At 36.6% G+C, this 16,205-nt stretch overlaps 1 protein-coding gene and 1 pseudogene across 1 annotated transcript; both read right to left on the bottom strand.

Annotated features, from left to right (window-relative positions):
* Positions 1 to 313: 313 nt before the first annotated feature.
* LOC128571060 (olfactory receptor 1A1-like) lies at positions 314 to 1,262 on the bottom strand (annotated as a pseudogene).
* A 12,831-nt stretch (positions 1,263 to 14,093) lies between these two features.
* Positions 14,094 to 15,017, bottom strand: LOC128571263 (olfactory receptor 1A1-like). Its single transcript, XM_053571011.1, has one exon. It carries the CDS (start codon positions 15,015 to 15,017, stop codon positions 14,094 to 14,096), a length of 924 nt encoding a protein of 307 aa, XP_053426986.1.
* Positions 15,018 to 16,205: the final 1,188 nt, after the last annotated feature.

The following is a 16,205-nucleotide window of genomic DNA, read 5'->3' on the forward strand; positions in this document are numbered from 1 at the left end:
TAGAGCCAGGCAGATATTATTTTTCCTAATATGTAGATGTGGAAATTGAAACTCAGACTTTCTAGTTTCAGAAACTCAGACTTTCAGACTTTCTAGCTCAGACACGAACTTAATATATTTTTGCTGCCACACTGCCAAAAGTGTATGCAAAGTGATAATTTCACTGAATGTCTCGTCTAATTGTTACTAAATTTCTGGAAGAGGAATTTCTGACTGCAAGGACTGAAGAGAGTTTCTCATTGGAGGACAATGACATTAAAGCTGTATTTCCAAGTGCATCCTAATGGGTAATTATAGTATCCAGGGTATAATCTCACATCCATCGTGAGGGGATTCCCTTGCTAAAGAGTTTCTTCAGGGCAGCCTTCCTATCCTTCATATCCTTCATATTTCTCCAACTATAGATGAAAGAATTTAACACTGGGGTCACTGCCATGTACATCACAGTTAGCACTGCATCTTTTAGACTATAACTGGTCAGAGGGTGGAAATACATGACCATCATTGTACCATAATACAACGAAACAACTGTGAGGTGGGAACCACAGGTGGATAAGGCTTTGAACACACCCTTGGTAGATGGAACTTGTAAGAGTGTGGAAAAGACCTGGACATAGGAGATAATAATGCATAGCAAAGGCACAGAGAAAACAGCAACCCCTAGGTACACAATCTTCACATTAAGGTGGATTTCAGAACAGGACAGCTTGAGTAAAGGCGTAACATCACAGTAGAAGTTGGCCACCTCCTGGTTACCACAGAAGGATAGACGAGCTGTGAGCAGAGTGTGGGACAGGGCATTGGCATTTCCAACCACCCAAGACTCACCAACTAACAGAACAAAAGACTTAGGACTCACAATTGTTGTGTAGTGAAGTGGGCGGCTAATGGCCACAGCATGATCACATGCCATTGCAGCCAAGGTATAGCTGTCTGCATTAGCCAAGGCTATCATGAAATACATCTGTATAGGCATCCCCCAAAGGAAATGTTTTTGATGCCCAAGAGATAGTGGCTAATGTTTTAGGGATGGTTATAGATGAGAAGAAGATGTCAACTTAGGAGAGGTTGGCAAGGAAAAAATACATGGGGTTGTGAAGGCGAATGTCAGAATGAACGGCCAAAATGATGAGCAGGTTTCCAGTCAATGTGATGGGGTAAATGAACAAAAAGAGAACAAAGAAGAAATCTTCCTGCTTCTACTTACCTGTAACTCCAAGGAGAATAAAATCCAGGTTAGAGGAATGATTTTCTTTCTTCATGGCTTCTTCAGCAATGAAAGGGGAGAGGAATCCAGAATTATTAGCATAGTTAGTGTATGTAATGATCTTCCTTATCCACCACTTTTCATCAGTCTATACCTAGGTTTTTAAGTCCATAGATAGACAATATTTTTAGGTAAAATGTCTGTTGGATAATTGGCCTAATTGTCATTGACCCCTGGACATTTATCTCTAAGAAGTGAGCAATCTGGGCCAGGTACAGTGGCTCGTGCCCATAAAGCTAGGAGTATGAGAGGTCAAAGTGGGAGGATTGCTTGAGCTTAGAAGTTTGAGACCAACCTGAGAAAAAGTGAGACCCATCTCTACTAAAAATAGAAAAATTAGCCTAACATTGTGCCGGGCACCTGTAGTTCCAGCTACTTGGGAGGCTGAGGCAGGAGTTTGACGTTGCTGTGAGCTAGATTGATGACATGGCACTCTAGCCTGGGCAACAGAGTAAGTATGTCTTAAAAAAAAAAGTGAGCATCTATGAATTGAATGTAATCATCCTTCAATCTTAGCACCACCACCCTAACGTCTGGATTTAATCACATAATGAGCTGACTGTTTAGTAAAGAGTGTTGAAACAACAGTATACACATTTAAAAAATAATGAAGAGAAATAATTCCCATGGGATTAATTGAGAGAAAAATCTCCAAATTTCAGAATAAAATAAGAGAAATATGTTTATAAGAATAGGAAATTTATTTCTTAAACCAGACACAAAACATGAGAGAAAATACTATAAAATTTGACATTAAACAGTGACATTTGTGTAAAATGCACACCAAAAAGGAAAGGCTAAGTCATGGGTTGAAAGAAGTATTTGGTAAACACATAATCAATGAAGAATTAGTATTGAGTATATTAGTATTAGAATATGTGACAGCTCTACACACTCATAAAAAATGGGGCCAAAATTCTAGTAGAAAATAGTGGGCAAAGGTTTGAATAAAAAAATTATAGAACAAGAAACTGGAATGGCCGATAACCAAAAGGAAAGCTCTTTAACTAAGTTAAAACAAAATTCAGTTTAACATTCTTCATTTTGGTGTGTGTAAAATGTAAAAATGTGACAATTTCAAGTGTAGGGAGAAATAGAGAAATTAGTATTGCCAGCTGGAAAACAACCAGCAATTCCACTTCTAGATTACATCTTAGAGGGTGTCCAACCTACAGCCTATGGGCCACATGTGGATTGTGTCATGACAGTTTTGCTGGTGTTGGATATCACAAAAATATGTACAGACCTTTTCTTGTTTCATCACCTTTTGTAAGTGTTTGTGTATTTAATGTGTAGTCCAAGACACACACTTCTTCCAATGTGTGGCAGAGAAGAAAAAAGGTTGGACACCCTGTGGAAGTTTTAGCACATGTGTTCAAGATGACATTCATTGTCATACAGAAAACTTAGAAATGGTCTGCCAGTGGAGGGATAGATAAGCATGTTGTGTCATTTTCTTATTGATGCATTCTGTATAACAGTAAAATGAAAGAATTCATATGAATATGTTTAAAACATTAACATGACTGAGAAAAACTGGAGGATAAATGTTGTAGCACATAATGTATACACATTTTAATCTTTAAAATAATACATGTCTATGTAGTAAAAGTACAAATCCTGAACGGCAGTATACTACTAATGCTAGAGCTGCAGTTGTCTCTGGAGGTAGAGGGGCAAAAATTACATTTTGGATGGAAAAAAATAACTATACTATTTATTTATTTAAAAACTGTGGAGTAAATAAGACCATATTCTTACATTTGGCAAGTTCAGATGATAAGTTTTGTGACCTTATTCTCTTTGCCTTTCTGATGTTTTGACAACATTGTAATAAATTTAATTTAAAATAAACATTTCACATGAGACGGTAATCGCGTGCAGAGTGCGGCCGTGAGACGGCTGGCTCGTGGTCACTTTCGTGAATGTAGGAGTCAGAGTGTTCCCTGTGAAGGGGTTGAGAATAAATGGGGGTTTATTTACAGTGGGAATGGGAATCCCAGGGTCTGTAAGTGTTCAGCCAAGCATAACACAGACATTTGTTTCCTGGCCTCAAAATTATACTTATAAAAGGCAAATGCAATTGTGTCTGCCTCTTTAAAGCAACCCATCAAGCAACCCATCACTTAACAGATGACGTCTCAGTGCCTTATCCTTGAGAAAAACTCAGGGACAACTTGTTCGGGTGAGGGTAATTTTAGACAGAAATGTGTCAAATCTTTATCAGGAGCTGGGGATACAGGGATGGGGTAGGAAGAATTCATTCAGAAAAAGAAATTTGTGATTACATTGTAGAGGGTTTGATCAACATAGGAAAGTACAGACTTTCTTCATTAGGTATGAAGAATTAGTAAAGTGGAGGTGGGTTGCAATAGCCCGCTCTGGTAACAGAGATATGTGACCTTTTGTTTAGGTATGTATCTATTGACAGCAGGGCAACATTTTGGAGTGAAAATCTGGTGCAAGGACACCTGTGATGTAATAAGAAGAATTAAAGAGTGTAAGAGAAATAGATCAGAAAAGGAGAAGAGGTTGATACAGCCTACTTGGAATCAAAAGCAACTTAGCATCAGAGGAAAGGTTTCTGACCATGTGGACTCCAGGACAGGATCGGCAGTGCAGGACATCAGAGTGTAGCCATCCTTATAGAAAGATGATTTCTACTGAAACCCTGGGGAAAAAGGCACAGAATTTTACACACCTGGGAGAGGAGCCAGGAGGTGCGTCAACATGAATGCTAGGGGCAGAGCGAGAGCTTGAAGGTTCCCAGGATGAAGTCAGAGTCCCAGATAATGCTGGGCAACTGAACTCCACTTTCCTGGAGATTAGTGCTCTGAGATTATCTACCACAAAACAGACAATGCTGAGAACAGTTTTGCTGGGCCAAAAGAAGCCAAGTGCTTCCTTTTGTTACCAGGGGTACCAGACATAGCAGACAAGGCCAAGGGGTTGTGCCCTGAGTGCGTTCAGCCTCCCTGGTAGTTCAGCTCATCAGTGTTTGATAATAAAAGAATTTTCTGTTGGGTCTTCTTCACATGCCCTTTGTATGTAGGAGTGAATGATGTCTTAATAGCTCCTTTCTAAGACAACACGCTTGTGCCAGTGCCCTTGTACACTCGTGTGTACACACCTACACATATGCAACAAAACATCAGAAGGTGGAGAGAGCTCCAGGCAGAGACAACTAAGCCAGAATGTGTCCTTCCTGATTCTGTTCTCATGGACGAAAGCTAAAGGAGAAGCGGTCTCAGAAGGAGAGAGTGCTCTCTCTGTCTTTGTCTCTCTCTATCTCTCTCTCTGCCTTTTTTTCCATCTGACCTTGAGAATTTGGGGACTGGAGTCAGGGCTATGTTTGAGTATTTGTTTTACTACTTCCTATCTAAGTGACTTTAGATAATTCAATTCACAATTTTCCCATCTGATAAAGTGACATAATAATTCTACTTACCTTGTGGGAGTTTTGTGAGGGTTGAAGGATATTACACAGGCAGTGGCTGGTGTTCTATTGCTTGTTGTTGCTGTCAGAAAGGCTCTCTCTCCAACGTCTCCCGCCCCTGCCTGTTGAGTCAGCTCAGAAGCTGTTTACAAGTGTCCTGCCCTTGGCTTTCACTCCCCCGCAACAAATGGGAATCTCACAGTCAGCTAGACTAGCATTCCTTTTTGCAGGCAGACATGCTGGCGAGCTGGTGTCTGGTCCTCTGTTTCTGAAGCTGAGAAGGTAATACCAGGATGATTTGGAAAGAGGAGCCCTAAATTTCCTAACTGTGAAGCAAAAAGGGTGGAGTCTTTTTGTCCTGTCCTGGCTGAAGCTTGAAGATGAGAAGTCTGGTTTCCTCCTTAAGGAATCAGGGCAGGTCATAACATAGAGAAAACTGGAAATTATTCTCTATGTTATAAAGTCTCCTGAAACGTAACTCCCTCAGGTTTTCATTCAGGTCAAAGCCAGAGTAATTGATACTCATTATACACTTCTATGACTGTGTCCTGAGGGGACAAAGTGGCTCTCAAGAGTAATAGTTCCCAGAGTTCCTTTCCAAGAGGAGGAATGGGTTGGAGGATTTCCTGGAGGGTGTGTCTCCAGGGTCCAAACTCTAGGCTGAGCTATTCAGCCATCTGTCAGAACATGGAACCCTCTTCCCTGCTGTCCAGTACAAACTTGGAACCACCTCTTGGGAGCTATCAGGATTTTTTTTTTTTTTTGTATTATCTTTGCTCTATTTAATTACTTTGAGGATTTGTTATAGATGAACACATTTTTCAGATTGCTATGTCTTTTGTTGGGAATTGACCACTTTATCATTAAATAATATCCCTCTCTATCCCCTACTATCAGGATTTTGATGTAACTGAGCTGTTGGTCTTTCTTGTAGCCCATGTTTAAGCCTTTTCTGGTGTTTAGTGTGCAAAAAAGAATTTTAATATTTAATATATTTCATATTTTTCTCCAGTATTTGACTTGAGAAGGGTTAGGGCAAGAGTTTTTAAGCATATAGATGGTAGGTCTTCTAATTTTTTATATTTTCAGAGATTGAAAGGACCTGATAGCTAGTCCACTTTTTTTTTTTTTTTTTGGCCGGGGCTGGGTTTGAACCCGCCACCTCTGGCATATGGGACCGGCGCCCTACTCCTTGAGCCACAGGCACCGCCCAGCTAGTCCACTTTTTTAATAGCCTTGGTTCATGGTCATTATACTATGACATAACATCTCCCATGGCAGAGAGGTCACCATGTTTCTATAGAGGATGATGATGAAGACTGAGCTCTAGCTACTTTTCAATCCTGGCTCTGCACTTATTGGCTGTAACTGACATTGGACTATTATTAAATTAGGTACTTATCTGTAAAATTGCAATGATAGTAATGATACTAATAATACTAATAATAATAACGATAGCATTCTCATAAAGTTGTTAGGAGGACCAAATAAAGGAATATCTGAAAAGTTCTTAAAACTGAAGCTGGCACATAGTTAGCACTTAGTAAATATTAGCTTTTATTTTACTAAAAGCTACATTAGTCATATAATTTCTGGACAACTCTCCAAAATCTCCTGCTAGACTCTGCAGATGCTGGATGTTGAAACAACAATAGTTCAATTTCATTTTCTTCTAGATGTGTTTCAGGTTACACCATCCTATTTGCTCTGTTCTTATGTGCTCTGTGTTCAGATCATGCTTCAGTTTCCTGAACATGGACTCCCCAGACATGGATATGGTGACATCCCATGATAAATATTTTCTTCTTAGTAATCACGTTTTACCATTGGTGTCTTTTTCAGGATCTGTTATTACTTCCGTGTTTTATTTACTTGGTACCTATTAAGGGCAAGGAATTGTACAATGGCATAGAAGAAAACTATGAAAAAAATGAGCCTTTATCCCTCAAAGATTTGTAAATATTTTCCATGGACAGTGACTGAAGGTTTCATTAACTCATCAAAGGAGTCATTATGCTCCACTCATCCCTCAAAGAGAAAAATGTCTGGATGTGTGAAAAGCTAAATTTAATTGTTTGTTGGAAAATTCCACATTTGGTTCAATCCCTTCTCTTTCAAAGACATTTTTTAAAAAGGAATGATCTATGAAATGTATTTGCAGAATAATAGAAATTAATCATCATTTTAAGTACTTAGAATGAAAATGTTTAGTTGAACACAATTTAAGAATGAACAGAAACATTTTTAGGAATTATTTTTCCATGTTAAAACTGAGCAACAGCATAAAAAAGAAAAGAAATAATGAAAATAAAGTTGACCTGGAAACAGCTGACAGAAATAAATAGAAAGCGGAGAATGATCTTAACTATCATTTTAGGCAAATTACCGTAAAATAAATTAAAAACATGTAGGACTGATGTGTAGGTGTTACAAGGAAGATTAAAAGATACAGAGTTTAAAATGATAAGGAAAGAAAATGAAGACCATTGGAAAGAATGTGAAACTGTCATGTAGAAATAGTAGTTCCACAGAAAGAAAGCAGAAACAAAAGCAACAATTAAAGTTAAAAAGATTATATTTTAGAGAATAAAAAACCTGAGATCACAAATTGAAAGCCTTGCTGTACCATTGAGTGTATTAATGAAAATATCTGTCAATGTACTCTAGTGAGAGGTTTGTATTTTAGTGATAAGAATATACTTTATGAATAAAAATTTTAATATTAAAGAATAACAGTTACATAAAGAGAAATAGAAGATTCAAATTGGCTTTAAACTTCTCTCTTTAAAACACCAATACCAGAAAACATTGAAGAATGGTGAATTTTATTTTTTTTTATTAAATCATAACTGTATACATTGATATGATCATGGGGCATCATACACTCGCTTCATAAACCATTTGACACATTTTTATCACAGTGGTTAACATAGCCTTTCTGGCATTATCTCAGTTACTGTGCCAAAACATTTACAGAATGGTGAATTTTAAGAGCAAATTTTCATAGCTGAAAGTTCTATACCTTGCTGGGTTATTTCTCGGTAAATATGTTTATGATACTCATGAAAATACTGAAAATTTTCATTTAATAATATTTTATTGGCATAAATTTAAATTTTGTTAATAATGTTTATTTTAAATATTTGAATAATTTAATTAAGACTAGGAACCTGAATGCTGGGTAAAAACACCAGAAGTAAGACATATTCTGATTCTTGTGTTAATTTAAGGTGACTCAAGTTATTATTCTGTTCCTGAGTTTATAAACAGAAAAAGAAAGGCTTAAGTATGGTTAATTCTTATAGTTAACTAGATACATATTCATAGAATTGAAAAAAAGAAGTCACTGTATCAAATCAACTGTGTGGTGTATATAATGGCATAGAATGAGACATAAATTCATATATTTTAGTTTAAAAGACGTCTACTAAAGTCAGATATCTATTTCATCTTTAAGTAGAAATAAAAAATGAGTGAAATTCAAAAACTAACACAAGATAAATTAAAGACTTAAATATAAGACCTGAAACCATAAAAATATTAGGAGAAAACTTAGAAAAACTATTCTTGATATTGGTCTAGGTAAAGAATTTATGACTAAGACCCTAAAAGCAAATATAACGAAAACAAAAATAAACAAATGGGGCTTAATTAAAATAAAAATGTTCTGCACAGCAAAAGACATAATAAACAGCATAAACAGACAACCTATGGAATAAGAGAAAATATTCTCAAGCTATACATTTGACAAAGAATTAATATTCAGTATCTATAAGGTACTCAAAAAAATCAGAAAGAAAAGAAAACAAATAACTCCACTAAAAAGTGGGCAAAAGACATGAACAGACTTTTTGTTGTTGTTGTTGCAGTTTTTGGCTGGGGCTGGGTTTGTACCTGCCACCTCCGTTATATGGGGCCGGCGCCCTACTCCTTTGAGCCACAGGCGCTGCCCTGAACAGACATTTTTCAAAAGAAGATTTACAAATGGCCAATAAACATAGGAAAAATTGCTCAACATCAGTAATCATCAGAGAAAAACAAATTAAAACCACAAGGGGATGCCATCTTACCCTTGTAAGAATGGCTATTATTAAAAAAAAATCAAAAACCCATAGGTGCTCAGATGCAGTGAAAAGGAGTATTTATACACTATTGGTAGGAATATAAATTAATACAACCTCTATGGAAACAGTTTGGAGATTTCTCAGAGAACTAACAGTACACCTACCATTCAATCCAGCATCCTCACTACTGGGTATTGACCCAAAGGAAAGAAAGTAATTTTATCAAAAAGATAACTGTACTCATATGTTTATTACAGCACATTTCACAATAGTAAAGATGTGAAATCAACTTAAGTGCCCACCAACTGAAGAGTGGATAAAGAAAATGTGATTATTTACCATGGAATACTACTCAGCCATAAAAAATGAAATAATGTCTTTTGCAGAAACTTGTATGGAACTGGGACCATTATCCAAGTGAAGTAACTCAGCAACAAAAAACAAACACTGTGTATTCTCACTTGTAAATGGGAGCCAAGAGATGGGTATGTGTGTGGTCACAGTGATATAATGGACATAGGAGGCTCAGAAGGGGAAGGTTTGGAAGGGTGTGCAGAATGAAAAATTATCCATTGGTTATACTGTACACTATTTAGGTTATGGGTAACACTACAAGCCTAGATTTATCTACTATACAATTCATCCATGTAACAAAAAAATCATTTGTACTCTCAATATACTAGAATAAAAATTTGAAAAATGAGTTTGAAATTCAACAAATATCAAAGAAAACAGGTACTATGTGTACTAATAGTTCCAGAAATCAGAGGTACAAATTTGATATCATTGTTCAGTCAATTCTCTAATTAATAACTGAGGCCATTGGTTTAACATGCCTCAGAGACACTATGAGATTAAAGGTTACATTCCATAAGATATAAAAATGATCTTTGAAAGTTAAAGCACAGGCAGTCCCTGGGTTATGAACAAGATAGGTTCTATACAATTCAACAGATTCTTAAGTTGAATTTGTATTTAAGTTAGAACAGGTACATTTCCCTATTGCCTGTTATAGCCACTGTTCATAAGTATAAATTGTACATCCATGGGATGTTTGTATCTTGAGGACCGCCTGCAAATTGAAAAAACATTTTTATTGACATATTTATATTTACCTAAAAACAGAATAGGATGCTTATAGTTAAAAAATTTCGCACAAGTCTTTATACTAGAAACAGGAATAAGATTATTTTGTGCTTTTTCTCATCTTAAGATATTGTCAGAGCAGGACCTTTGAAGCTCAGAAGGCCACCTTTCCTCTGCAGTTATGAAAAGCAGCTATAGTTTATTTTTATTTCTATTATTGCTTTTGTTAATAGAGAAAGTGTATTAGTCAAAGTTCTCTGGAAAATGAAAATATATATGGTGTCCCAAAAGTCACCATACGTACATACATAGGGAAAATGGGAAATTATACTACATGTATCTTTGTTTACAATATGCATCATATATGTATACACACACATATAGACATGTATTTGGGAGAGAATCAATTTTATTTATATAATATATAAAACTATATACAGTATATTTACATAATATATAGTACAATGTATACCGTATATAGAAGGAACCAATTGTGTATATATATATATATATATATTTATTATAAGGAATTGGTATGCTCTTCGTCTCTGAAGGGTCTGAGTCAAGTAGGAAAGAAGTATGTAAGCATTTGGTAATGTGAATATGAGGATTGACAATTAAGTTTGTAGACTTATCCTAGTAAAAGTGCTACATAACTCACTGCTGAATATCACTATGGTCACCTTCAAAGTACTCCCCTTGGGAAGCTATGAACCGACTCCCATGCCTAGTTCACACTTCAAAGCAATTGTGGAATTCTTTTTTCTGGAATGGCCATCAGAGCTGTATGGACATTCAAGCTTTGATGTCTTGAATGTTATCAAAATGTCTTCCTTTCAATATTTCCTTTATCTTCAGGTAAAGAAAAAAGTCAGTGGGGGCCAGGTCAGGTGAGTAGGGAGGGTGTTCCAATACAGTTATTTGTTTACTGGCTAAAAACTCCCTCACAGAAAGTGTATTGTGAGCTGGTGCATTGTCGTGATGCAAGATCCACCCCTTTCTCATGTCAAGACTTTCAGTTAAGATTTTCCTAACTGTTTGTCTATTGATGTTTGCTTTGCTCTGCTTCTCATGGTCAGCTGATGATTTTTATGCACAATTTGACAATTTTTTGTAATGTTTTCACCAGTTATCCTTTTTACTGGCCACCCTGATCTCTCATCAATGACACTTTCTCTCCCCTCAGAAAAACATTTAATCCATTTGTATACTGCCATTTTCTTCATAGCGTTATCCCCATAACTTGGACTAATATGTCTGATTTCATTTCCACTCTTGCCAAGTTTAACAAGAAATTTAGTGTTTGTTCATTACTTTAATTCAAGTTTTGACATTCTTGTGAAAGCACAGAAACACACAACAACAATAATTAACAACACTTAGCAAGACACTGCCATAGGTTGGCATGAACACAGCTGTGAGACACAGAAATACTAAGGTGATGAGACCTTACCAGGTTGTTTGTACAGTGCTGCTAATGCACAGTAGCAAGTTTGTGAACTTAACTGTCAGACCTTACATAATGAAATATTTTTTATTTTATTTTATTTTATTTTTCATTTTTTCTTATTAAGTCAAATACACATAGATTTCATCCTTCACCACCGGTTACTAGAGTCCAGTGGTGAAGGATGAAATTGTAATACTTGCACTGTTTGGGAAGAAAGATGACATAAGTGTAAAAGTCTGTCTATTCAGAAGACAAGACAAGATATTCTCAAGTCAGTCTATGGAGTCAACAAATATTTTTGATGAGGGATATGTTAGTCTATTTTTTGAGGGGGGTGTTAGTCCATTTTGCACTGCTGTAAAGGAAATGAAGCTGGGTAGTTTATAAAGAAAAGAGGTTTATTTGGCTCATGATTCTGTAGACTGTATAAGTGTGGTACCAGCATGTGCTTCTGGGAAGGCTTCAGGGGGCTTCCAATAATTGCCAAAGGCAAAGGAAGAACAGGCATGTGACATGATGAAAGACGTAAAAACAGAGAGGAGGATGGGCCAGGCTCTATTAAATAACCAGCTCTCCCGAAGTTTTATACACAACTCACACAAAGACAGATATATATATATTGTTTTTCCTTCCTTTTTTTTCCCAAACAGGGTCTTACTCTGTTATGCAGGCTGGAGTGTAATGGCATCATCATAGCTCACAGCAAACTCAAACTCCTGGGCTCAAATGATTCTCCTGCCTCAGCCTCCTAGTAGCTGGGACTCTTTTCACAATGTCTTGCTGATTTTTCTTTTTGTAGAGATGAGGTCTTGCTCTTGCTCAGGCTCGTCTTGAGTTCCTGGCCTTAAGCAATCCTTCCACTTTGGCTTCACAAAGTGCTGGGTTACAGCTGTGAGCCACCATACCTTTCCCCACATCTTAATTCTATAATTTATCAGATACTTATGTGAAAGTATCCCAAAGGTAACCTTGAAAACATGTCCCAAACAGAACTAATTTTAAAAATTACTTTCATGTTCAATATTTCTTTTAAATGTATTCTTTCCAGTTTAATGCATCATCCCTGACTCTGAAGATATATTTATTTCCTTACCGCTATCATATTACCACATTTTATTGTTTCTATTTCTACATCACCTTTTTATCTAGATTGTTTGTTCTTATTTTCACTTTCTCTTCTTTAGATTGCTCTATGAGATGACTAATTAAACTCTGGGTTTCTTTACTTCCTGCTATTCTTTATTGTTTTCTATTTATCCAACCCTTGACTCAAGACTAATTCTTATCATCATTGTTGCAGGGCTTGTTTATTACCTATGTATATTTATCTGTCATTAATCATCAATCTATTGATCTATTCATAAGAATATTGTTAAGACCCGTTGATCCACCATCCAGTGTGAAAACTAGGATTTTAGTAGTACCTCCATCAACTAATTGTACTCCCTCTTTCATGCCCTTACGTCTACTCTTATGAAAATCCTCTCATCTTGAACCTATGTACATCTTCCCCTTGCTTTTGTTTTTAACACATTTTTATGTAATCTAGCCCAGAAATTGGTTTTTAAATTGTGTTTGTCGTTTAAGCTTATAAATGTTTGTCAATAATCTATGGGGTATACATTTTTTTTTAAACTTAAAATTATGCTACTAAGATCAACCAAGTTGTAGTATGTCTCTGTGGTTTGTTCAGAGAAAAAAGGGGATCTTCCTACTTGTTTCAGTGACTGGCCCCAATAATCAAGGACATTGTGTTGTTGCTACACAATGAGGGACAAGGAGGCCAATGATCACAACTATGTTAGAGTGCTTCTTAATATTTCCATGCCCAATATCAAAGATTGATAGAACCTATAATACTATTAAGGTTTCAGACCCCTCAATAATAAAAGTTCAGGTCACCTCATTAAATAATGATCCAATGGAAGCTGTTACAGCAGCTTCATTTAGAGACTTGAGCACCAGATATGTGGTCATCCTTCCTCTGAACTCCTAGGTTGGGGTACACCATTTTTTCCCCCTTTTCCCCTTAGTCCTAGGGGAAGTAACTTACTACTACAGTTAATAACTTCTGAGTTACACCAGAGCTTTCTTCACATTTAGTCTCTTTTAGAATACAACTAAGTATATAATTCTGTTTTAAATTTTCTTTGTTTAAAAATATTGGGCATGACTTTTGTTTATAGAATGGATCCTAACTGACCCTAGAAGATATACCAGCTCTATAATACATGAGTAAATAATGTCCGCTCTTCAAACACAGATATTTTAATACATTTATTCCACTCCTCCCAATAATTATTGTACACATCTTATGTACTCAAGAGTGTACAGTGTGGTGTGTTAAGACAGCTCTTGCCTTCATGCTTTAACACAACGTAGGGATGATTAAACATAATAGCCCAATAAACATTGACATTTGCAGAGTGATTTCTAGCATTTAGAGCATGAGCTATTGTGATCCTCAAACCCAAGGGTAGAGACAGGGCAGGTATTATTCTAATATGTACATGAACTTAAGACTTTCCCAAATTTACTTGGTTGGTGAGTAAATTGCCAATTTTTCCTTGCCAATCTGAGTTGCCCCTCTGCTTGGTCGCCCCTCTGCTAAAAGGAGTGAAAACACATTCAAAGTGATAATCTCAATAAAATATACCATCAATTTGTTACAAGATTTCTGAGAATAATTTTTTGACTGAAAAGATTAAAGGTAGCTTCTTAAAGGGGAATTACATTAAGAGTGTATTTACAAGTATATGTTCCAGTCTCCAATATATACTCTCACATTTGTTAGGAGATTTTCTTGCTGAAGAGTTTCTGCAAAGCACCCTTCATATCTCGGTTTCTCAGACTATAGATGAAAGGATTTAACATTGGGGTCATTGCGATGTACATCACAGTTATCACTGCATCCTTTAGTTCATACCTAGTCAGAGGGCGCAAATATGTGCCCATGACTGTCCCATAATACAACAAAACAACTGTGAGGTGAGAACTACAAGTGGAGAAGGCTTTCAGCACACCCTTAGTGGATGGAACCCTCAAGACTGTGGAAAAAACCCAAGTATAAGAGATAATGATGCATAATAATGGCATTGAGAAAACCCCCACCCCTAGGTACATCATCTTCACATTAAAGTGGATGTCAGAACAGGACAGCTTGAGCAAAGAGGCAATGTCACAGTAGAAGTTGGCCACTTCCTTGTTGCCACAGAAGGATAGACTGGCTGTGAGCAGAGTGTGGGGGAGAGAATTGGCATTTCCAACCATCCAAGATCCAATAACTAGCAGAACACAAGACTTTGGACTCACAATTGTTGTGTAGTGAAGTGGACGGCTGATGGCCACAGCACGATCATATGCCATCACAGCCAAGATATAGCTGTCTGTATTAGCCAGGGCAAGCATGAAATACATCTGTGTCAGGCATCCCCCAAAGGAGATGATTTTGCTGTCCAAGAGGTGGCTGGCTATCATCTTAGGAATGCTTACAGATGAGAAAAAGATGTCAACCAAAGAAAGATTGGCAAGGAAAAAATACATGGGGTTGTGAAGGCGAATGTCAGAATGAATGGCCAAGATGATGAGCAGGTTTCCAATCAATGTAATGGGGTAAATGAATAAGAAGAGGATGAAGAAGAAATCTTGTTCCTGTTGACCATTAACTCCTAGAAGGATGAACTGCAGGGTGGATGACTGATTTACTTCTCTCATTGGTTCTTCAGCAGGAAAAGGGGAGAGGATCCAGAATTATTAGAAAATTATTTTATGTAATGATTTTCCTTATCCATCATTTTTGACTCTGGAGATCAGCTGTGTCTGTGCCTGGTTTTACTAAATCCTCAGACAGGCATTTAATTGGGAAAATTCTGGTTGGTCACTGAAATTAATTCATAGCTGTCCTGGACACTTACATCTGAAAAAGGAACAATCTGTAAATCAGAGGTGCTCGTCTTCCTGAATCCCAGCACTACCACCCAAACATCTGCAAGTTAATCATATATTTAAATTTTTAATTTAATTTTTAGAATGTTTAAATTTCACAATTTATGTGTGGCACACTTTGGTAAGCCTTGTGGAAAAAACATGAATATTTGACAAGATAGCTTATACATCTATTTATTCAATGAAAAGACATTGTCTCTGCTTCTTCTCTCTTACAAATTAATAGAGGTCAGTATTGCATGCTAATTTTATTACATATGATAAGGAAAGGACAGTATCTTGAAGTCTCTGAAAAAACACTCCAACGGAAAGAAGGTATAGTATAAGAGCATCCTGGATAATTAGAAATTTTCCAGTCAGCCCAGAGGTCAGGAGGTAACAGGTGTTTACATGGTTATTAAAAGACTATAAATCTGTAAGCACACCTACTGGGTGTGGGACACAACTGCAACAGGGACCTTATCTAACAAATGCAAACATTGTAACATAATCATTTGTCATTTAAAAAAAGACTATAAATCATAAGAAATACTTGGGTTATATCCTAGCAAAAAAGACTTAGTAAGTCTCAGGTTCTCATTTTCAACATCGCCTTTGATAAGGTTTACCTCTTTCCAAACCCTTAAATATATGGGATCTACTGTTTTTCTCTTCCATCGTGTCTTCTTTCTCTTTATTGTTTCTTTTGGTGACTCATCTAACTCCATAGTGACTGCTTAATAGGCTCTCAGATCTATTTGTGAAATATTGGATCTCTTTTTTTCCATATTTCCATTTTTTTTATTGTTGGGGATTCATTGAGGGTATAAAGAACCAGGTTACATTGATTGCTTGTGTTAGATAAAGACCCTCTTATATTAGTGTTCCACCCCCAAAAAGTGTACCACCTCCCATGACCCCCTTACCCCCTCCCTCCTTCTCTTTCTCTGCTCTCCCCCTCCCCCACTGTGTGCTAGC

This window comes from Nycticebus coucang, chromosome 18 (assembly GCF_027406575.1).
Source record: "Nycticebus coucang isolate mNycCou1 chromosome 18, mNycCou1.pri, whole genome shotgun sequence".
NCBI lineage: Eukaryota > Metazoa > Chordata > Mammalia > Primates > Lorisidae > Nycticebus > Nycticebus coucang.